At 43.8% G+C, this 23,071-nt stretch overlaps 1 protein-coding gene across 2 annotated transcripts in view; it reads right to left on the bottom strand.

Annotated features, from left to right (window-relative positions):
- Px (MAP7 domain-containg protein plexus) overlaps window positions 1–23,071 on the bottom strand; it is a 99,396-nt gene that overhangs the window by 73,813 nt on the left and 2,512 nt on the right. For both annotated transcript variants that reach the window (XM_076440677.1, XM_076440678.1), the window contains exons 3-7: window positions 22,025–22,281; window positions 21,107–21,747; window positions 20,230–20,421; window positions 19,202–19,886; window positions 18,306–18,405 (exon numbers count right to left, since the gene is read on the bottom strand). In XM_076440677.1, coding sequence (XP_076296792.1) covers window positions 18,306–18,405; window positions 19,202–19,886; window positions 20,230–20,421; window positions 21,107–21,747; window positions 22,025–22,281 — 1,875 coding nt within the window. The remainder of the gene's footprint in view (window positions 1–18,305; window positions 18,406–19,201; window positions 19,887–20,229; window positions 20,422–21,106; window positions 21,748–22,024; window positions 22,282–23,071) is intronic.

Consider the following 23,071-nt stretch of genomic DNA (forward strand, 5'->3'; position numbering starts at 1 on the left):
CGAGGGTCGTCTGAAAAAAGTTTTGAGTCTCAAAGTCTCGACATGAAGATGACGTTACTCTTGAAAACCATTCTGGTACTACAATAATATGTTTTGAAAGATGCCGGGAAAAATTTCAGACATTTGAACGCTCAATTGTTGTTTGAGAGTCATTTGTGTCAGGCGATGTCTTTTCATTCTGAGGCAAATTATAACTAATATATTTAACATCGCAGAGATTTTGTAAAAAGGAAATTAGCTGGTTAATAGAATGATACAAATTTTTATTTTGAAAGTGGCCCGAGTCCATTTGTCAGTTGTTTGATGTTGTTTGAGGATTTCATATCAACAAGATTTTTGGAGGACGCAATTTTTAAAATGGTAAACAATTCTAACGGAGAAACAATAAGAGAAATGAACCATATAAAATTTTCTACAAGATATCAATGGATGAGAATGCAGAGTTTAAAATGCTGAATTTATTACCGCGTCGGGGTAGATCAAAAAAATTCGAAAATATTGTATTGACACCACTTTATAAAAATATAAGACAAATTACAACAGCGAAATGCAAGGATATGATTGACTTACTACGATATATACCAACGGAGCCACCATGACTTCTTCAAATCCCTCGCGCATACACAAAATATAATTGAGGAGTAAATTATTATGTAATTTATATAGTTAGAAGATCTCCTGAATTGCATAAATGGTGTCTTTCAAGTTTTGTAATGAAATATAAAATGAATCGAATATTGTTTCTCCACAATTTGAAGCATTTTAAATTATATCGAATGGACTCGGGCTGTTTCAAATTTTATGACAAATCTGGTTGTTAATTTTGAAAGTGGCTTAAGTCCATTCTTGGTAAGAAGACATATATTATCCACTTAATAATTGCTACTATTTTAATAGGAATTGTAAATTTAATTCTCTTAGATACACTTGAGGAGTGTGATACAATGGTATCCTATACGTATATTTTTAATTTCATTGAAACGCAAACTGTTAAATATCTCAATTTAAACTTAAATGGACTCAGGCCACTTTCAAAATAAACGGCTCACTCGTTTCCATGTTGGGCTCAAAACTTTTCAGACGACCCTCGAATACACAAACTTGTCCGAGCCGAATTTCTCCGCAGAATTCGGAACGGGAAACTAGCTGGCCGATTTTCGGATTCGAGCCGCACGGACTGGATTAAAACGAAAAAAAAATGATATCAGCTCTCCGGATCGCTCTCGTCACCGGCAGATAATTAATTTCTCTCCCCGGGCAAAAAACGGCGACAACGAGAGATGGAAGAGAGGCGAGGTGGATATACCCATCGCGGAGGGAATATCGTGGAGAACCGGCTCCCGGGGCTTCGTGCGCGATCGCCCGACACGATACCCGACATCCGACAGACGACATCCGACATCCGACGCACCGAGCGCGCGCAGGAATCAACCGGGAACTCTTCTGCGACAACTTCGAAAAATCAATCTCCTTGCCGACACGGTTCCACGCGAAATCGGCCCGAACACCGGCAGTTGGAGAACGATGTGGTGGCCGATGACTTGGGAAAAAATGGGGATGGAAAAAATATTCTGGCGTACTCGAAGAATGTCTTTTCACTCTCCAAGAGGAATTATTCTTGTACACCTAATCGTTTCGTCGAGAAAAATTCGTCAATTTCGAAATCGTTTGAAAAATGCTGAAATTGGAAACGAAGGAGTTGACACAGGATCCTGAATTATCACGAGAATGGGATGGAAAATGAGGTTGAAAAAAATATTCTGGTGTACTTGAAGAATGTCTTTTCACTCTCCAAGAGGAATTATTCTTGTATACCTAATCTTTTCGTTGAGAAAAATTTGAGAATATCGGAAAATATGCTCAAAACATTCTGAAATTGGAGACGAAAGAGTTAACACAAGATCCTGAATTATCAAGAGGATGAAACAGAAAATTAAGTTAAAAAAATATTCTGGTGTACTTGAAGAATGCCTTTTCACCCTCCAACAAGAATCATTCTCGTAGCGCCAATCGTTCTCTCGAAAAAAATTCGTGAAGATCGATATCAAAAAATGAAACTGGAAACGAAATGTTTCGCGAGACCCTAAATTATCATGCGAACGAGGGTGAAAACGAAGTTCAGGAAAATGTTCTGTTGTATTCCAAGAACGCCTCCTCGCATCGAAATCCGATTTACCCGTATATCATCGATAACACGCTCGAGAAAAATTGCGAAAAATAAAAAACGCCCTCGGTTCAGCTCCGTCACGTTAAGAATAATCGCGGCAGGTTGCGGAGGGGGAAGCGAGGGTGGAGGACGGGGGTGGCATAGATCGAGCTGTCGCCGAGAACTCGATCAAGAAGCCGGAAAGCCGGAGAAGTACCGTGGAAAGAAAGCAGAAAGGAAGTGGCACGAACGAACAGAAAAGAGAGATAGAAAACCGCCACGCGCGGGAGAACCGACAGATACTACGCCAATGTTTCAATATTTACTGTGGTTCGATAACCGATTAAAAAAAGGATCCATAATTAATCCAGGAACCGCTTTCGCGTGAGCCGGATTAACATCGTCGGACGGATAGTCGTTGCTGGAGTAATTGTTTTTGTTTTTAACCAGAAGGCCTGCTCTGGTGAAAAAAGCTGCGAGATATTTTCAGCTCGAAACGCATCGATGCTCTACGGTTCTCGGAGCAACACCGGCGGTGGCGATAACTTAAATTATACGCGCGGCGATCAACCGGAGGCGAAGTGCGCCGAGGTAGTTAAGAAAATTGCCAGTACTCCTGGCGAACGCCTCTCTCCACCTTCTCTTTGAGGCGAAACTACTTATTCTTTCCTGTCCTTCTTTTTTTAATCCCTTTCTTTCTCGTCGGCCTCGCGGAACGTAGGCGACCGACGCATGAGGCACCGTCGATCGCTGGAAACTTCGGTGAAAGCCAAGAGATTGAACGATCGAAGTTCCTGCGCGGATCGATCTCGACGATTCTTTCACTGTTGCCCTTTGAAAATTATTATTTCAATTTTAGTTGACGTTTTCTGAATCATATTTCAACGCGACGATTTTCTAAATTCTTGCGTGCTCGTGATAACGCCTCGGCTAACAATTTCTCAGATCATTACGAAAATAGTGAACATTACAGGACTGGAAATTACAAAAATACTGGAAATTACAAAAATACTGAAAATTACAAAAATACTGAACCCAAATTAACGCATCATAAAATCGGTCGATACGCAAAGATCGACACTATTTTCAACGAAAAAGGTACCGACATATAATAATGAAAATTAATGATGAAAACAACAATAAAAATTAATGACAATAATAAAAATATCGATTCGGTCGCAAAGATCGGTATCATGTTTAACGAAAAAGGTACCGACCCATGCTTAATGCATCGTAAAATCGATTCGATCGCAAAAAACGTTACTCTACTCAATAAAAACGCTCCCAAAAAAAATCACGGGTTATAAAATCGGTTGGATCGCAGAGATCGTCAGTCTTCTCAACGAGAAAGGTACTGATGTCAATTTGCAACGTATAAAATAATCGTTCTAACATAAAAATCGCTAACCAGTTCAACGAAAAAGATGCCAAAAAAATCTCAACAAATAAAAACGGTTCGATTACAAAGATCGTCACTATTTTCGACGAGAAAGGTATCGAACCAAGGTCAATGCACCGTAAAATCGGTTGGACCGCAGAGGTCGCCACTGTTTTCAATACAAAAGAGGTGCTAAAAAAAAATTACACCGCATAAAATCGGTTCTATCGCGAAAATCAACACTCTTCGCAACGGAAAAGCTACTGAAATTGATTTGCAACGAATAAAATCGGTTCTATCGCGAAGATCGTCACTGTGCTCAACGGAAAAGCTACTGAAATTGATTTGCAACGAATAAAATCGGTTCTGTCACAAAGATCGTTAGCCTGTCCAACGAAAAATTTGCCAAAAGAAAATCACAACGTATAAAATCGGTTCGATTGCAACGATCGTAACTCTTTTCAACAAAAGAGGTGCTAAAGAAAAATGTCACCGCATAAAATCGGTTTTATCGCGAAGATCGACACTCTTCCCAACCGAAAAGCTACTGAAATTGATTTGCAACGAATAAAATCGGTTCTGTCACAAAGATAGTTAGCATATTCAACAAAAAATATGCCAAAAAGAAATCACAACGTAGAAAATCGGTTCGATTGCAAAGATCGTGACTCTTTTCAACACAAAAGAGGTACTAAAGAAAAATGTCACCGCATAAAATCGGTTCTATCGCGAAGATCGTTACCCTGCAGAATGAGAAAGGTACCAAAAGAAGATCGCAACGAGCAAAATCGGTTCCGACCGCGAAAATCGGCGCTCTCTCCAACAGGAAAGTAACTCGACCAAGACGAGCGCGCCGTAAAAATCGGTTCGATCTGAAAAGTCGTTGTCGAACGAAAAGGTTACCAAGAATAGCACATAAAATCGGTACGGCTTGAAAGTACCTGGATAGTAGTACGGATGTCCAGCGTGCGAGGGATGCACGAGTGGATGCGGCGCCCGGAAGTCCATTTCGGAAGCCGTTGATGGGGTCGTAGAGCTTGCGGAGTCACCGTCGGCTAGACTCTCTATCCGGATGCACAGAAACCGTGCAGAGCACCTCTCTACCACAACGACGCACTAAATCTTTCGCGAGAGAGAGAGAGAGCCTACGGAGCACGGTTCCGTTTTCTCTCCTCCGGCTGATCAGCGGATCGATCGCGCAGCATTTTCCGAGGGAGAGATCGCGATCGCGAGAAATTCACACAAAACCACCACACATCGGGGACAACCTTCGATATATATATGTATATATATCTCACTGTGCGGAGAATAATCCTGTTGGCTGCGGCAGGATTCGAAAATAAATCACAGGACCGGTATAACAAGCTGGATCCGCGGGGTTCGTTCTCAGCGGGGATCGGTGAAAAACCGTGCGGCCGTTGTTGTCAGAGTCATTGTTTTCCTGGACTGGGGGTTCGGAGCGCGCGATGCTCGCGACGCTACTCGCGCGGTCCCGTCATCATTCATCGCGCATACTCGCGCGGCGCGCGCGTTCCCGTCGACGCGTGATTTACAGCGGGTAAGCTCGAGAATTCCACGAAAAACGAAAAAAAAAAAAAGAAAACGGAAAAACCACGGGCACCAAAAGGACAAAACACTGCGCGCACTTCTTGGTCGCCGGAAACCGAGCGCCGACAAAAAAGTTTTCCGTAGGTGTGTGCGCGTGTTGCACCGACGAGAAAGAACACCGAGAGGAGAGAGAGTCGTTTTTCGCTGCGGCAGAGGGTCGGCCAGAGCGGAGACACATACGCGTTGCTCGAACACCGTCCGCTCGTGCACTGTCGGAGCGTAGCACGAAGCCGGAGGCGAACTCGCGGAGACAGGAACAGAGGGAACACGCACACGCAGAACCGCGCACGCACTCGCTTGCTTGCTCGTTCGCTCGCGCGAGAGAGAGGGGTGTATGTACGCGCGGAGCGATGGCAGAGTTCCGCTCCGCGCACTAATCACCACTTAATTGGCCGAGACCGACGCGGCAGGTCGTGCCATTACGGCTAATTGACTGAATGCTTCGGCGCTACCGCCGGACGGCCAGGATATATTTTCACGCGCGCCGTATCTCTCTCTCTCTCTCTCTCTGGGATAGAGTGGGGGGGATACAGAGTCACGGGGTTGCGTGAACCCGACAGAGAAAGGGAGACAGGGGGTGGGAGGGGGAAGGATCGAGAGAGTATAGACGCTTTTAAAGCGCGTCGGTATCGGTGTCCTTTGTCCGCGGACGCAGCGCTGCGCGCGTGCGCTAACCAGACGCTTTTCCGACGAGCGTCGCGACGGCGGTGACGACGACGCCGGCTACGCAACCCGCCAGAGAAAATCCATCGTTAACGAGCGGCTCTCTCGCTTTTGTCCTCCGTTTTTTTTTCTCTTGCTGTCTGTTTTTCTCTCTCTCTCTCTCTCTCGTCCTCGGTCGCTCGCGCGCGCGTCGCGTGCCGATCACGACAACACGCATGCGACACCACCCCTCAATCTCGCGACGCGAACCCAACGATGGCTGGTGCTCGACTGAGGTGACGCGCGGTCGACGCGCTTCGTTCGTCTTCGGCCTTACCCCCCACTTTACCCCAACGCCTTTCTCTCTCTCTCTCTCTCTCTCTCTCTCTCTCTCTCTCTCTCTCTCTTTCCCTCCGGTCGGCTCAGAAGTGGGGGGAGAGATCGTTTTGCAGTGTGCGTGGAGCGGACGATTGCCGCGCTTCGTCGAGATCCACCGATCCGCTCGGAAACGCTCGGCGAACCTCGAGCGGCGTGCGACGAGCCGTGAAACGCGCCGATCCGCTTCCCGATCGTGGGATCGATCTTCGATTCGATACGATAGTCAGTTCTTAAATAGTAAACCTTACCGCGAGCTCGAAATCCGATTAGAATGTTTCAGTTTAGACAAACGACAAGGCAAGCTTGGATGAAAAATTTATCTTATCGATTTCCAGGGGTGCTACTTCATGATTTCAATAATTATGAAATGGCAACGTATGTATTGTGATTAGGGTTGCCAGAAATATTTTGTCCAAATATAGAAGAAGTAGTGAAAACTGCAATTATGTATATATGAGGTAGCCTCAAAATATAGGAGTTCAAGTAAAAGAGGTAGACAGCACATTTTAAACTTTTTTATTCAAAGATGATTTTTTATTCAAATATGATATAGGAGATCTGGCAACCTTAATTGTGATTGACGCTTACGATGACTTTCTTTCGGCCTTCGTTATTACTAGACTGCGGATTTTATGCAATTGTGGTAGAAATTGGTAGGCGCAATTTAAAATGGAGCAAAGATTAAGAGAATTTGGAAACGTGAATTTACTACTTTCAACGTATTAAAATTATTAGAGGATGATAGAATTTTTTATGTGGCCCCTCCTTCTTAAAATCAATGTGCACACAATTTTTATAAATTATTCCCTACAGGACAAAGAAAATTTGTGTCCACTATTGTCTGATCGGTACATATTGTGACAACGAAATAGAATTTTATCATTTTAAAACTTGTATCACGAGTGTCTCTGACTCGATGTTGTAGTGGAAGGGGTAACCCAAACCTTGAAGCTATTCGATCTCGAAAATTTGACATTAAAATTCTACAGGATCTTTTTCACACTGTATGAATACGGAATTGATTCGATTGATAAAATATTCACTCCAAACCGTACTGAAATGTTCGGTAATTTGTTAATAGACAGCGGATCTTTGTGCAAAATGAAATTTTTTCACGCGAATTACAAGAAATTGGAGTGAAGACATTTATTCCCTTCCCTAGTATGTTTTGTAAATTGTTCTAATTCTTTTACTGTTTTACATTGCACCTATTCATTTTTGCCATAAATGCATAAAATCCAGTCTAAATGATAAATAAAATAATAGATATTACCCACGTTTTTATGTGAATTACAACAAATTGGAGTGAAGACATTGATGCATAAGATCCGTTGCCTACTTATTGGACACGAATCTAGCAATGTGAAGAATAGTTGACTTCTCGAGTTCGGGGTTGCAGGTTGATAAGGCAGTGGAAAGCCGCGAGAGACGCAACGTTGGGGATGGGAGGGGGGAGGGAGGGAGGGGTGGCGCGAATTTAATGAAATCTCGGAGAAAGGCGAAAAACGGCGCGCCGTTCGAGAATGTTGGCTGAGTTCCGGTTCCTTTATTCGCGCAGCCCTCTTGCGTAACCGTGCTCGCCTCGGGGTAATAAGTGAGAAGGGGGGGGGGGCAGAGGCACCACACGTATATACGAAGAACACGATATCCCGGAGGTTCCCCTATCTCCGTCCGACTTTCCCTTTACCTTCTCGCTCCGTGCTTCGAAAGCCATCTGGCGCTGAAGCGGCACGCGCTGTGAAACCAGCGCGGCAACCCCCTCTAACCACCCCCTTAACCGCCCTTCCCCCTCGCAACACCCCTATACACATCGGCCAGTCGACGATCCACCCTCTCGCTTCGTGTGCTGCTTCCTTCCCTTCACCGAACCGCCCCGTTCAAATCTAGCTACTTCGTCGAGTCCGACCGTACCAACGACCACCGCACACATACAAACACACTCGTGCGGATATGCACACACGCACACACATCTTCAGGAGTGCAAGCAACCCCCTTCGGTCGACCTGTAACGTGCAACTCGCGCGTTAGCCGAGCTACGGAACTTTGTACACACGCGGCAGAGGTGCGAACAAAGGACGATTAACGGAAGCGGACGCCGGAAGGAGTATCGCGGCAGTATCGCCATCATCGTCCGGTCACTTTGTCCCGTTTCGTCGAAACCGTACAAGTCAACCGAAAATCGTTTCTTTCAATCGATACTTCTACATCCTACGCATCGGTTTTGCATTCACCCATTGCACTCGGAGAAATTTTAACTTGAAAATTAAACATTTCTTCCGACCTCGAATATTTCCGTTGTGGGTAAAACTTTACTTTACCGGACAGTGGCGGATCTAACGGTTAGCGGACTAAGCGGCCGCGTGGGGCCCCTGGATACGTTAGGGCCCCGAATTTTAAATAAATTTATTTAACGTGTAACGCTACGAAAATTTTCATCACTTTCCTTTTTTGTTAATAAGTGTTTGAGAGTTTTTTTTTTGCAATCTTCTATATCTAACTTGAGTTTGAGAGCCCCGAATTTTAAATAAAATTTATTGTATAACGGTATGAAAATTTTCAAGACTTTTCTTTTTTGTTAATAAGAGTTTATGAGAGTTTTCTTGCAACTTCTGTTTCTAACTTGAGTTTGAGGGCCCCAAAATTTTTACCGCTCGGGGCCTCCACTTGACTTGAGTCGCCACTGTTACCGGACTCAAAATTTGTGCCATTCTCCTGTAAATCATTATGTGTTTGGTATGTAATCCAGTAGATTTGTACGCGGGACGACTGTAGATCGAAGTTTCGATCCTGTAGGATCAACGGTTCAGGAGTTATGCTTCATTAAAGTTGAGCAATCTGCAGTGTTTTTGACAGGTAAAGGCGCCGCCATATTGGTTTGTAGTGACCAAAGTGGGAGAGAGTTGGTTGGTGATTAGGTCGGGACCTAACCAATATGGCGGCGCCCTTACTTGTCAAAAGCATTGCAGATTGCTCAACTTTAATGAAGCATAACTCCTGAACCATTGATCCTACAGGATCGAGAATTCGATCTGCAGCCGCCCCGGCTACCAATCTACTGGATTACATACCAAATACATTATAATTTATAGGAGGAAGGCACAAATTTTGAATCTGGTAAAATAAAGAGCAGCCTTTTCATTTACTATAATTTTTTTAAATTTTGTGGATATGAAATTGGTGTATAATACCTCATACAAATAGCTAAATGTTTAGTAATTGATTAGATACAGACATATCCTGCTCCTTTTTCTTGTAATCGATAACATTTTTATTTTGCATCAACATTCGCAGCCTGCTTGGGCCAGTCAGGTAACTTGAATACCTCAATTTAATGATTTTGTTCAAAAATAGTGAGACTATTGTAGATTTTTATGTTCGTTCAATTTATATTCGAGGTATAAAAATATGTATCAATAAGAATATCGTAGAACATTTTCGTCGTTGACACGAGGGTGAAATTTTTGGAATATTTTTGCTATCTTGAATATTTCGACCTTAATTTAGGTAAATCAAATTTTCTTTTCCTTATCAAATGGTAAGACCATTGTAGATTTTTATGTTCTTTGAATTTACATTTGATGCATAAAAATATGAATAAGAATATCGTAGAAAATTTTGGTCATTGACACGAGGGTGAAATTTTTTGAATATTTTTGCTGTCTTGAATACCTCGACCTTAATTTAGGTAAATCGGATTCAATTTCTTTTCAGAAATTCTGTAATGTTTTTGTTAACAAATGGCAAGACTATCGTAGATTTTTATGTTCTTGTAATTTACATTTGACACAAAAAAATATGAATAAGAATATCGTAGAAAATTGTGGTCATTGACACGAGGGGGAAATTTTCTGAATATTTTTGCTGTCTTGAATACCTCGACCTTAATTTAGGTAAATCGAATTCAATTTCTTCCCAGAACTTCTGTAATGTTTTTGTTAACAAATGACAAAACTATTGTAGATTTTTATGTTCGTTCAATTTACATTTAAAGCATAAAAATATGAATAATATCGTAGGAAATTTTGAATATCGGAGCGGGGGTGAAATTCTTTGAATATTTTTGCTGTTTTTTCGCCTTCTCAAGTTTGTGTAAATTATTCGTTTGGGAATCGAGGAGCTATACAGTCTTCGTGACAAGAATATGTTGAAACGCGTTCCGAATTCGTTTCGAAATGTAGTCTACTAGACATTTCCGAAGGTCTGCGGTTCGTAAGCCGGCCACCGTGTAACGCAACAACGAGTTAATTATTCAAGACGTTGAAAATTTCAGCCTTGGATGCACTTATCGCTCATCGTCGCTGTTAATGGACGAGATACCTTTGCAAATTTCGCGACACAATGCATCGGCGAGCGATTTACGTAACGCGGCGACAATGTTGAAACCCGATAAAAATTTTGAAAATACTCTTATCAATGTTGGAACAGTTACACCTTAGGCTGTAAACGTTTTTACAAGCAGTTATGGCTTCCGGAAATTTTCAAGAAACGGTAGAATATTAAATTCCACAGAATTTAGTTCGATTTTCATTTATTACGACGGCTACCAATGAAAATATGATTTTAATTTTTAAAAAACTTGCTTAAAACATAAACATCCGCAGTCGATTCACGTCTAATGTTTTTAATAACAGTCGAAAGAATTGGTTTATCTTCGAACATTCTAAATTGAGATTATCGCGATCTCGACAGAATTTATTTCGACTTTCATATATTTTCGATCTACAATGGCTATTACCTATGAAAATACGATTTCATTTACCACTTTCTTCAAATTTACCTATAAAAATTGATAATTCCGTAAACATCCATGTAGTCACGTTTGATAACGTTTTCCATAACAGTTGTAAAAGTTCGTACGTGCTCAAACATTAAAAATTGTGAACATTTCAAGATTTGAAGAAACAAAATGAATTGTTACTTGAAACCTTAACACTAAACCTACCACTGCCGGTCAAATGACCGGTTCTATATTGTTCATTTCATCATTATTGAGATTATGAAGTTGCATACATGGAAATTGATTCGATAAACATTTTCACCCAACACATATTGATAATAAAAATTGCACAAAATCTAAATAAATAGAGCCTCGTCATTTTTATCATCTAAAACATTTTAATCGCTTTTAGAGTTCGATAGGTTTAACGTTAAAATTGCGAAAAAGCCACACGTAACCAGCAGACATCCAAACGATCATCCATCAACGCGACACGGTTCCGTCAGAGTCTCAGCAGAAGAACCTGTACATCCGTCAAGTAATTACAGCGTACGTAACGCGTGTGTCGCGCGTTCGAAACCGGAAGCGCTCTCTCAGTTTCTCTGCGGCAGCTATCGAAACCGGCGCGGTCCAATAAACTGATACGGCTATTAGCCGTTATCGTTGACTCGATATAACCGCGAGGCGTGCTCTTTTGAACCGGGGTTCGGCGGATTAAAGCGCGTGCACACGTCGCCGGAGATTGTTTCGCGGACGCGGCGCGGCGCGCGCGAATCAATATTTTCGTTCCGGCGAGATCAACCGACGCGACAGCAACAAGTTTCGCCGCGGCGACGAGATAACGCTGCAATTTTCCGCGAGAGCAAGGATAGAGCAGTGCACGGCTCGTCCGTCGACGTTTCTCCGGCGGCGCCCGGTGTCGAGAAGCGAAAAAGAAAAATTCTTCGAAAGAGAGAGAGAGAGGAAGAATGGCCGGAGAAGCTCGAGGGAGGGAAAGAGAGCGTGCTAGCGAGCGAACAGTTAGGTTCCCGGAGTCGGAGAACCCAACAGGCGGCTGTCTGTCGAGCAAAATCAATGCGTGCCAGCGACAGGGAACCAACCCCCTCTCGCCCTTCTTTCGTTCCGACGGTGAACGACTATCCTCCTCCAGCTAGACCGTGACCAACCCTCTTCTTCTCTCTCTCTCTCTCTCTCTAGGCCCGCAACCCCCTAGCTCCCTGTCTTTCTCTTCTCTTTTCACCTAGCTTGCTCGCTTACTCCCGTTTCCCACTCGTTCGTTCCCTCGTTCGTGTGTTCCCTCCTGCCGAACCTCCGAGGCACAAACGCGTCCGCCAGTCCGTGCTCACCCTCGTTTCATCCCAACCCCCTCTTCAAAGCCCCCGCACCCTCAACACCCCCGCTCAAGCCCAAAAGGCACAGCCAACCCCCCAACCCCCCAGGGACTAATAAGCCGTATTATTTTTATCACGGTCGGGCGAGACCGATTCTGCGACCCGTCTTCGCGATACCCATCCCCTTCCGGTCAATCTGTGATTCGCTGCCGGATTTTCCAAATTTTTCATTCATCGAATTATCTGCAAGCGATACCATCTTGACATTGATCCTTTCCTATTAATTTATGCGCACCAATAATTATTTTAAATTATTATTCCAAATAGACCAGCAAAGCTACGGAATATAGTTAAATAATATTTGAAGCCAGTTCTAAAATAAAACTCTCAATATTCCCGTCGAATTGTCCGGGAGCCCATTGATACCATTTCTCTAAGTCGACCACCCTAGTCGAAGTGCCTTGGAGAGCGACAGACTCGGTTCGGATAATCGAGGCTCCACTTATATCGTGGATTAAACGACCAAATACAATCCGAACTGTATCGTGTTTGTACTCGTTTAAACCGTAAAAATGTCGCGAACATGTTCCTGTACATGTTTTATAAATCATTCTGGTATGTACACGATCTGAGTAATTTTCTAGGCCTGGAGAAAATTCTTCTATCGTCGAAATAAATTTCCCTGTCGAATTTCCTGGTGGATCGGCAGGAAATCGGCGCGAGCGACAGACACGGTAGGCGAGTGTTGCGTTAGTCGGATCGGTAGGCAGAAGAGAGAGCGTAACAGGAATGTTACTCGAAACGAAACGAGCCGTGGAGTTGGCCGCGAGTGCTCCTCGCGAAAGCTACTCGGCGCGGCGGTTAATTATTAACGCGAGCCAACACAGAGAGAAACCGCCGCCGCACGTTGCTCGTGCACGCTCTCGCTCTAAGAGGGTTGCACGCGCGCGTGTTTCCGCCGGCGCGGCATTAACCCGCTAGCCATCAAAATGTAAATATCGCCCCGGGTATCTGATTAAAGCTCCTCCGTGTTCCTGACGAGTTCGGATTAAATCGCGCGCCCCGTCGCTGTCGACGAGTCGATAGACCAAACGATGTTTCGATCCCCATCTCGATCTTCCTCTCGATCGCGAGGGATCTACCTTATTTCCCACCCGACTCGCAGTGGCCTGGAAACACGGTTTTCGTCAGCGAAATTCAATTTTGGAAGCATCGTTATTTCCAGAAAACAGTCTTCTGCTGTTCGTAAAATTCGATATCCGAATAAAAATTGAGTAAGAACGATTTAAAACAGTGAAATGATCTAAAAGATTTAATAATATCGTATTGTATCATAATGATTAGTGTAACAAGAATTTTTAAAGAACTCTCGTTTCTTCCAATCGATGCAGAAATATATAATATTATTTCCTAACGAAAACGTTTGATAATAATTTTGTATTCCAATCAACAATCGAATACAATTTCTTCGATGTACCACGCAATCGGACAATTTCTACTTCACCCGATCCGATCGGCGTCTACTAAAAAACCGACCACGCTGAAGCATCGCCGCGCTCCCCTTCTCTTTCCAATAAAATATATCGGGCGTAGATCCATGACTCAGACGTAACGCGGTTGGATAACGATCTCGATCCTTCCCGGCGCAATTTCATTCCGCCGAGAGGCTGCACCTCGAGACGGTCCAGATTCTCGGGGAATAGTTCGCGTGGAAAAAAAAAAAAGATGCTGGAACAGTTGTCGGTGGAGAATAGGGGCCGCCGTCGTGTTAGAGAAAGAGAGATCCTTCGGAATCCTGGCACCGATTTCGCGGTGGAGAATGTACACCGAGAGATCGAGGCTTTTGGCTGCACGCCTGCCGAGAATACGCGAGCAATTCCGCTCTCTGCGGTTCTTCGAGCGACAAGGAGCGCGGAAAGCAGTCGATAACGTTGATATCGATCCTCAAAGGAAGAGGAAAACGAACTCTGGTACTCTCCTCTCTCTGTCAAGAGAAATCGTGGGTTGTAACGGGTTTCTCTCTTTCTCTCTCGGTGTAAGGAGACGATGATGTCCTGTCGGTAGGTTTACCAGGAGGACGGGAGAGCCGTGTTGACGAGAAACGACAGGGCCGGCTCCCTAATTCGAATTTAGGTGTTGGGCGGGTTGGCAAGTGGGCGCAATGCGGTGTCACGCTGCGGGCGTTTGCTCTTTCTCCCTCTTCCCCTCCCTTCCTCCCTCGCTCCTATTTCTCTCCATTGTACCCTCCTTTCCGGTTTCGGCTCTCCACTTGCCCCGTTTCGAACCAACCCCCTTCTCTCTCTCTCTCTCGCTCTCTTTCTCTCTACGCCAAACTCTCTGTCACCCCCCTTCAACCCCGTTAAATCCCACCAACACCTCCAACCACCTATTCCGTCTAAGCCGGATCGAGCGACCTTAATCGACCCCCTGTGATCTCGACGACGATCGCAAGCGCACACCCGAGACCCCACTACACTCTCCAACACGCGTTACCCTCACCCGACCACCCCTCCACGCTCCCCGCACCACCAACGTCACTAATTTCTGCGATCATCGCTGATTTTTCGCCAGGAACTTCTCCCATCCCCTTCCGCTCCGGAGAGCTGCTCTGGCTTTCAATTCCATTTTTTCACCGTCGATTTTTGTGAATTTTCTTCGGAACTATCAACCTGCCAACCCTGACGTATTTTGAAGAAAACATTTGAATCAATTTATGCAAATATATGTTCAACCCTTTGCACGCGGAGCTATTTTAACTTGAGAATGAAAGTCGATAACAATTTTATTTTGCTCGGATATTCGCTGCCTGCTCGGGCCAATCAGGTACCTTGAATACCTGAATATTAACACTTTACCTATCGGAAGACTGTTAACAGAATTGCCAACCCTGAACTGTGTCGTATTTAGAAGAAAACATTTGAATCAATTTATGCAAATGTGTGTTCAACCCTTTGCACGCGGAGCTATTTTAACTTGAGAATGAAAGTCGATAACATTTTTATTTTGCACGGACATTCGCTGCCTGCTCGGGCCAATCAGGTACCTTGAATACCTCAATATTAACACTTTACCTACCGGAAGACTGTTAATAGAATTTTCAATAATTGTGCTGCACCAAAAGAAAGCATAGAAATTTTCTTTTACATTACAATCTGAAATTAAACTGTCAAATGACGTTATTGAGGGTGACCTTTTAGTTCACAACGAAAATTGCTGTTGCTATTAAAGGTTCCATTAAAAAGTGTCATGTACTTTTTAATGGATTTTTCAAAATTATGCAATATTCACCGGTCGGTATTGTGTTAATTTAAGTAAGTCGAGTTCTTTAATGATTTCTTCCAACCCAGAATAATTCTATATGATTTCCTTATTTTATGGATATGAAATTGATTTAATACGTCATACAACACTTACAAGGAAAGGACCCCAAGTGTCCGACTTCGATTTTGATAATTTTTTGTGAGATGATGGTACATGGATCCCTAATTATGTATGCAAAATATTAGGTGTAGTTACTCAATAGTTTCAAAGATATAATCAATTGAACTTTCACGCAACCTGCTTACACGGCTAATGGAACTTCGAAAACAGCTCAACAAGCTTTAACTTTAATTGTTTAAATACTTTAAAGCTATTGAGTAACTACACCTAATATTGTGCAGACATCATTAGAGATCCATGTACCATCGTCTCACAAAAAATTATCAAAATCGAAATCGGGTCCTTCCCTTGTTAAATGTATAGCAATTATAAGATGACATATGATTTTCTCCTCCATCATTTTTTCCTACTTTTGCTTAACCCTTCGCCGCATTTTAACGAGTCACACTCGTCATGAAGATTTTAAACGAAGTCTAACAAATATGAATATTACGCCTATCTTTTCAAATGAAATAAAATTTGATTTGTTTGTAATCAATAGACCGCGTATCTTTATGCAAAATAAAAAAAATGTATGCACTGATTGCAAGACATAGTAACAAAATAGAAATTTCTTTCTTCATTTAATCGTCTTATTAAGCTGAAATTAATACACAGATGTCCTTAAATCTTCTTAATTCGTTCGCCGCTTTAAATTGCACGTACCCATTTTTGTCATAAACGCATAAAATCCTCATTTCATCTCAAACATTTTTGCGTATAATCAATATTTCTGGAGATATTCGCCTGTGACGCTCTATAACGTTCACCCTGTATAATAGTCCGCCATTAAATGCTCCAAGTATTCGATCAAACGTTTGATATCCGGCCAAGAGCAATCCTGGAAACCCGCATAGTACAAGGAACGTAACCGCGGAATAAATCCAGTCGATAGGCGATTGACGCCAGCGTGGCGTCACCGGTAGAGTCACGCTAGTTTCGCGAGGCATTCTAGTTTCGCGAACGTTTCGCCCGCGGCCACGCTCATTGAAAAGAAAAACGCGCGAGAGCAGGCTCGTCGAGTGTAAGTTTACGACTTCTAAATAGCAGAGCCGTGCTCGGCGTTACACGATCGCCGACACGTAAAACTCGAAGAAACTCACCTCTTGCCACGGGAGAGAAACACGTACCACGGCCGGTAAGCCGAAACGATAAAAACCGAAACGGCAGGAGAGAAGAAAAAAAAAGAAGAGAAGCAACACGAGGGTAAAAAGGGGGAAAAGAGTGTTACGATCTAACCGGTGGAGAGGCGAAGAAGCTGAGAAGTTACCCCTGGCCTAGGGATTTCGTTTCTTGGGAAAATATACACGCCGCGAACGGCTTAAACGATACAGAAAACTTTCCGGGACCCGATGAAAAACCGCCGGAAGATCTTTGTGTACTTTCCACCCCTTCCGGTCGCGGCCTTTCCTTTTTTTCGTAGTTTCCGGGGACGTTCTACTTGATTTTAGCAGACAGACACACGGCGATCTTTACTGAAGGGGACGCTTCGTTATTTCTAGTTTTGAAACACTATTGATTGGACTGCGGTGCGAGATAAAAATCGACGGCATCGATTGCGAGGAACAGCTGCCATATCTTTTCCTAATTACCAGTTGAAAATTACGTTTACGCCATAAATGCTTAATCCCTTGCCTATCCCTTGCCCTACGATTTATTTTACGGTTTCAGTGATTAGAACTTTTTTGTACATCGTATAATTTCCTGAAACAATAGCTGCAGATTAACAAAAACAAAAAGTAATTCTATTTCTGTTTAAAGGAAATTAATAACATATTTGTTAGACTTTGTTGAATTCTTCGACACGAGTCTGACTCGTTAAAATACGGCAAGGAAATTGAGAAAAGCTGTTGATCTTCGTTTTCCCTCGCGATTTAAAATTTCGCAGACACCGTTACAGTGATTAGAACACGTCTTTATCCCGAAAAATGTAGAAGAGATAAGAAAATTTATATTTCTTGTATGGCTACATTTATTTGGATGCTTAAATATTGATTGGAAATTAATCAAATGTCATTTCATCTAAAAAGAAAAGCACAGTATTCATATTTGTTAGACTTTTTCAAATCTTCGTTAGACGTCTGACTAGTTAAAATACGGCAAGGGGTTAACGGACGTACAACCTCAGAAACTGAGAAAGCTGTTGATCATCGTTTTTCCTCGCGCTCGAAAAATTCTCGAACTCCATAACCGCGCGAAGATCCGCAGTCTAATCGAACGGGAGCCTAGCGACGTGAACTCCGCGAGGAATGTGATAATGCTCGCCGGCTTCCGGTTTTCCAGCGTAACGCGATCCTCCGCAGCGTGTCGCGTGGCAAAAAATTCGAAATCCAACGATTTCTCGCGATGTGTGAAACTCGAACTGGCGTTCGACTCGAGTGGCTCGCGAGAGGTGAAGAAGACCGAGGTATCGCTAAACCGAGGACCGATAACCTCACAATCTGAAAAATGTTCTGCCCGCCGGAACGTTTTCGTTATCTTTCGCTAGACTAGTTCGTCTAATCTCCGCTGATGTGCGCGCATAGATCTAAAAAAAAACTGGGGAAACGATGCCAATAAAATAAACATCCGGTTTCCCAATGTACTCTCGATTAGCGTGTTCGTTCATCCGATTCGTTCGGATTTCCTGCCGTTTTATAACAACAACATCAAATGGTATATTGTTTGTAGAACTGGGTCACTCACCTTGCTCTTTCTCCGGGACCTTGGCTGGAACCTTCTTGTCCGGCGCCTTTGGCGAACAATTCTTTCGTGCTGGTCGAACTGACGTCAACGTCGATGGCACCTGCAACAAACATTTAACGTTTATTCAACAGACTGCGATTATTAGACGGATTTTATGCATTTTATGCGAGGAGGTGAAACCATTTCGATGAATTTTTGCACATTCGCAACATTGTACGATGAGCAGGCGTATTCGATCGTAAATTACATTTTGCAAGTTTCCAGGATTGCAAGGATTTTCCAGTAGTGAAAAGCCCTAGATAAAATATCAATCTAGTGCGAGAGTAGAATTCTTTTCGAGATCCAGACGAGTTCTCGAAAATTTCAAGGTTTTCAGTACTCGATTACCATTACAAGTAGACAGCGGATTTTATGCATTTATGACAAAATTGAGCAGGTGCAATTTGACACAGTGAAAATATTAGAAGAATTTAAAAACACTGTTATATTATTTTCAGCCTATTAAACATATTAAGAAAGAAAATAAATTTCTGTTTCGCTCCAGCTCGTTGCAATTCTAGTAGACAATTTTATTTTGCTACATGCTGCAGAATAATGCAAATTAGGACAGATTGATCTTTATCTAGCGCTTTGGGCTACTGGAGAACCTCATCTTTGCATTACGAATAGCCAGCGGATTTTTATGCAAAATAAAAATTGATTACGTAAATTGCAACAAACTGACGTGAAACAGGAACTTATTTTCTTCCTGAATATACTTAATGGGTTGAAAATAATATAATATAGTATCTGAAATTTCTTCTAATGTTTTTATAAATGCATAAAATGCGCTGTATGATTATGAAGAAACCCTGGAAACGAGTTTACCCCGTTAAAGATGTGTCACAGGTACTCACCACCTTCTCGGATCGTTCACCGGACGGCAGTCTGGCGATGGTAGCGTCTGGACTGTCCTCCGGCGGCGGTGGTTGTACTATCCAATTATACTCTCGTTTTTCAACCGGCAGGCCCCACCGTTCGTACTCGAGGCTTTGTGTGCGCAACGTTTCGTAACAATCGAGGCAGACCACTGCGAAATCCCCGTTCTCCAGCAACAGGCTCTTGTCCGGCTGCCGGTGGTACTTGAGGAACGGGAAATCCTTGACGAGCAACGCTCTGACACGTTTCCGGTAGGTTGTTATGCCGCAGACGTAGCAGCAGTAGTCGTGGGTATTGTACTGTCTCTCGGCGGCGTTCACTTGCTGGCCGCTGGGGAGGGATTCGTATCGACGCCACTGCGCCAAAAGGGAGTGATAACAGAACGTGCATACCAACGCGGAGCCGTCCTCCCTTAGCTGCTCGGCGTTCGGAGGCGACTGATGCCGCAACAATTCTGGGAAGAACGGCGCGTTCCGACCCTGAGGACGACCGTACAACACTCGAGCCAGTGTCAGGTCACTGTGCAGACCGCACAGAAAACAGTATATGGAGCTGCTCGACGTTCCCGGATTGCTGCCGAACGTTCGATCCGAGCTGGAGCTTGGCGGCGTCGCGATCGACCGATTCACGTCGCCGTTTGGATGAGGACTAGGAATATCATACCTGAAAGACCAGTTAAAAGACTTTAGTCAATGCGACCAAACGTGGAACACTGCTGGAAGAAATTGTCGAGGAGCTACTGCCTTGTATCATTGCCAGCTGAAAGGATGTCACCCCTTGAATCTTTTTCTGGTTTTTGATTTGAATTTGTAAGTACACATTGAACTTGATCCCACCCCTAAGCAAAGCCTATACATTGGGACAACGGGAACATCAATGGCGATGTCTTTTCAGCTCGCAATCATACAAGTTTCCGAAACACTGTCGCTGTAAGAAACTTTTGCATTTCGAAGTAGATTCCCGACAGTTTTCTGTTCCAGAGGATCGGACAAAGGTGTTGAACAACCTGCGACGTTCTAGAGGAACACGTTCGGCGTCCATACTCTCCCACTGTTGGGCCAGGTGGTTCACACAGTGACTACAGGCCAACACTCTGCCGTGACTATCCATACAAGCGTTCTCCGAGGTGCGTGCCATTCCTCGCAGACAGGGAAAATGCATGGCGTGCGAGTTCATTCCTTCCGGGCTCGTGGACAACCTACCAACAAGATAATTGATTAGGTCTCGATGTTCGATGTCCAATTAGGTTGTATCTCAACGCGGTCGCTACGCTGTGCTATCCACAATCTCGTAATTTATTCAAAGATTGCCCCTTATAATTTCTCGTAAGAAATAAATCGATGTAGGGTAAAGGTACCAGTTACCGTGCCCCAGTTAGCGGACACAAAACAAACTTTTTAGAAATTAATAAAAATAACATGAAGTACCTAGTATCTCTTCATTTTTAAAAATAAAATTTATGTTTCCCCTTTGTATTATAAATCGACAATTTTTAATTTCCGATTACAGAAAATGCTTATTAATGTATCTTTTGTATTTTAACAAAATCGTCCAGAAAAATTTGACGATACAGATGATAATCGATCGTTTATCACAAACAATGCAAAATTAATTACAGAATGCCTTCGAATTAATGAAAAACTTCCGAGTCCTCGCTAAACATCCGGTAACGGTACCTTTACCCTAGACCATTTTTATTTTAAGTCACAACATTTAACCCTTTAGACTCGAAGCGATTTTAACTCGAAAATTAAACATTTCTTCCGACCTAGAATGTTACCATTCTCTATGATTTTTCAAATCTTGTAATCAATACAATTCCTAAATGTTTAGCAATTGATTAAATGCCGATATATTTATATTTTGAAGAAACGAGTACGTACCATTCCATGTGTGTGCGCGGATAGAGTCTCTCGCAGATATAGCACCTATAGTTTTGGCCAAGTGCGACGGTTCCGTTCTCAGCGGGCGCGTTGTTCGGCGAGTTTCGTTGGCCGGCCGCGGCGACCTTAACCCCTGTTCTTTGCTTGTTCACGGCAACCGAGGATTTGTTAAGATCGTACGGTTTGAACCGGATATCGCTGCCGGCCGAGTTCGCCGGTGACTTAGCGACCGCGGGCCTCGGCGAAGGGCCCTGCTGCCGGAAGTCGACCACCGTTTGACCCGCTGACTGGGTCTCATGATTCTCGCCGCCGAAAACTTGCTGTTTCTGCGGTATGGCTTTGTAACAAATGGAGCAGACTTGCACCATCCCCTGAGGACTAATAGGACTAGCTCCTGACGGAGGTTTCAGCGAATAAATATAAGGATAGTACGCCTCCTTCTCCGGGTTCGCGCAGCAGTAGAGGAGCCTAATACTGGACGAAGGGTACTCGAGCGCGCACGTGTAGCAAATGAACGTGGTCGTGTCCATGGCCGGCGCTTGACGTTTGCGGAGCGTGTAGTTCCGGTCGTCGTGGGGCACTCCTTGTCGTGTATACGCCTTCCATTGCAGCAGAAGGTGGTTCTGGCACGCTGTACAAGCCTGGAATCCCCAGAAACATCAGTCAGAGTAATGGCGAGGCGAGCAGCAAGCAGCAAAATTTCTTTAAAAATTTACGCTGCAGAATAATTCGAATTACGCCTCGTAAACGTAAAAATAGGACTTTTGAAGGCGACTGCAGCCTAGATTGGCCTTTGGACTAATTAAAAACCCCATCAATAATGGAAGAACGAGTCTACCCCGTTAATAGCTCGGGAATCCTCCATATTTATCATCTTGCATGGAGGGTTCTGTATAGGTAAGAGGTAAAACGGTGTACCTGTACGCGACCTGCGCTGTCCATAGGTCTACTTCTGCTCGGTCTCGGATGAAGCATCAGAGAAGGGAAGAATGGGGGAGGACTGGCCGAAGGGTGCGGCGGGGTTGGCAGTGGTTTGGCTGCGATATGACTAAGCGAGCCTCTCTTGAACTCGTCCCCGCAAACGTAACAAACTTCCGTCACCGAATTCTTGTCCGGCATCGAGAGATCCAGGATGTCGGTGCCGACGCTCGACGAGGATCCACCGCTGTAAATCGCTGGAATTCAGAGAAAAACAAGACGGTTACTCGTAAACCATACAGAAACGTTTCACAAAAGAAAAACTTGCGTGCGTCGAACGATTCGAACGCAGAACTATGATCCCGTAAGTAGTTACGAACCGATTTCGAGCCGACCTATTTATCTGCGACGCTGGCAACTAATGAGTATCGGATTAGCTGAGTTAGATCTGGAAAGGTCGCGCGCGAGTTGCACTTGAGATCAGAATTCGAATTAGATATGCATTTAGCGCTTTATCTGCGAGACTGTTGACCTTTATTTACAAACATTCAGCCGGCTGAATGCAGCGTCTGTGTATTTAACATAAAGAAAGCGTGTGCAGACTCGCAGACTCGTTAATCGTTCCACAGCGAAATGCTGACAGCGTTGAATTACAGTTCACTGTAGACGAGAGACTAAGGGTACGAACACATCGAGAGATGCCACTAACGATCAGACCGAAGCGTCGAAATAAAATGTAATACTTTCGTAGTGGAAGCGCGTTCACGTTGAAGCGGCGAGTAGATCTAGCTGTCTTAGCTTCTATCGCGGCTCCAATGAATTCTAACAAGGACGAGCTCCAGGATATCTCTCTCAGCTGATACATCCTGAAACGAGGACTAATCGAAACTATTCGATCGGTACAGTAAAGTCGCGATCTAGCTCCTTGAGGATCTCCACGATCACTGTCCCTGCGCCTACCCTTCCACTGGGGAGCATCTCCACAAGGAGCCAAGGCACAAGTTTTGTTATTGGATCAGTGATGTTTACACTTCTTGGCGACCGAGG

The sequence above is a fragment of the Lasioglossum baleicum genome, chromosome 16 (assembly GCF_051020765.1).
Source record: "Lasioglossum baleicum chromosome 16, iyLasBale1, whole genome shotgun sequence".
NCBI classification, from domain to species: domain Eukaryota; kingdom Metazoa; phylum Arthropoda; class Insecta; order Hymenoptera; family Halictidae; genus Lasioglossum; species Lasioglossum baleicum.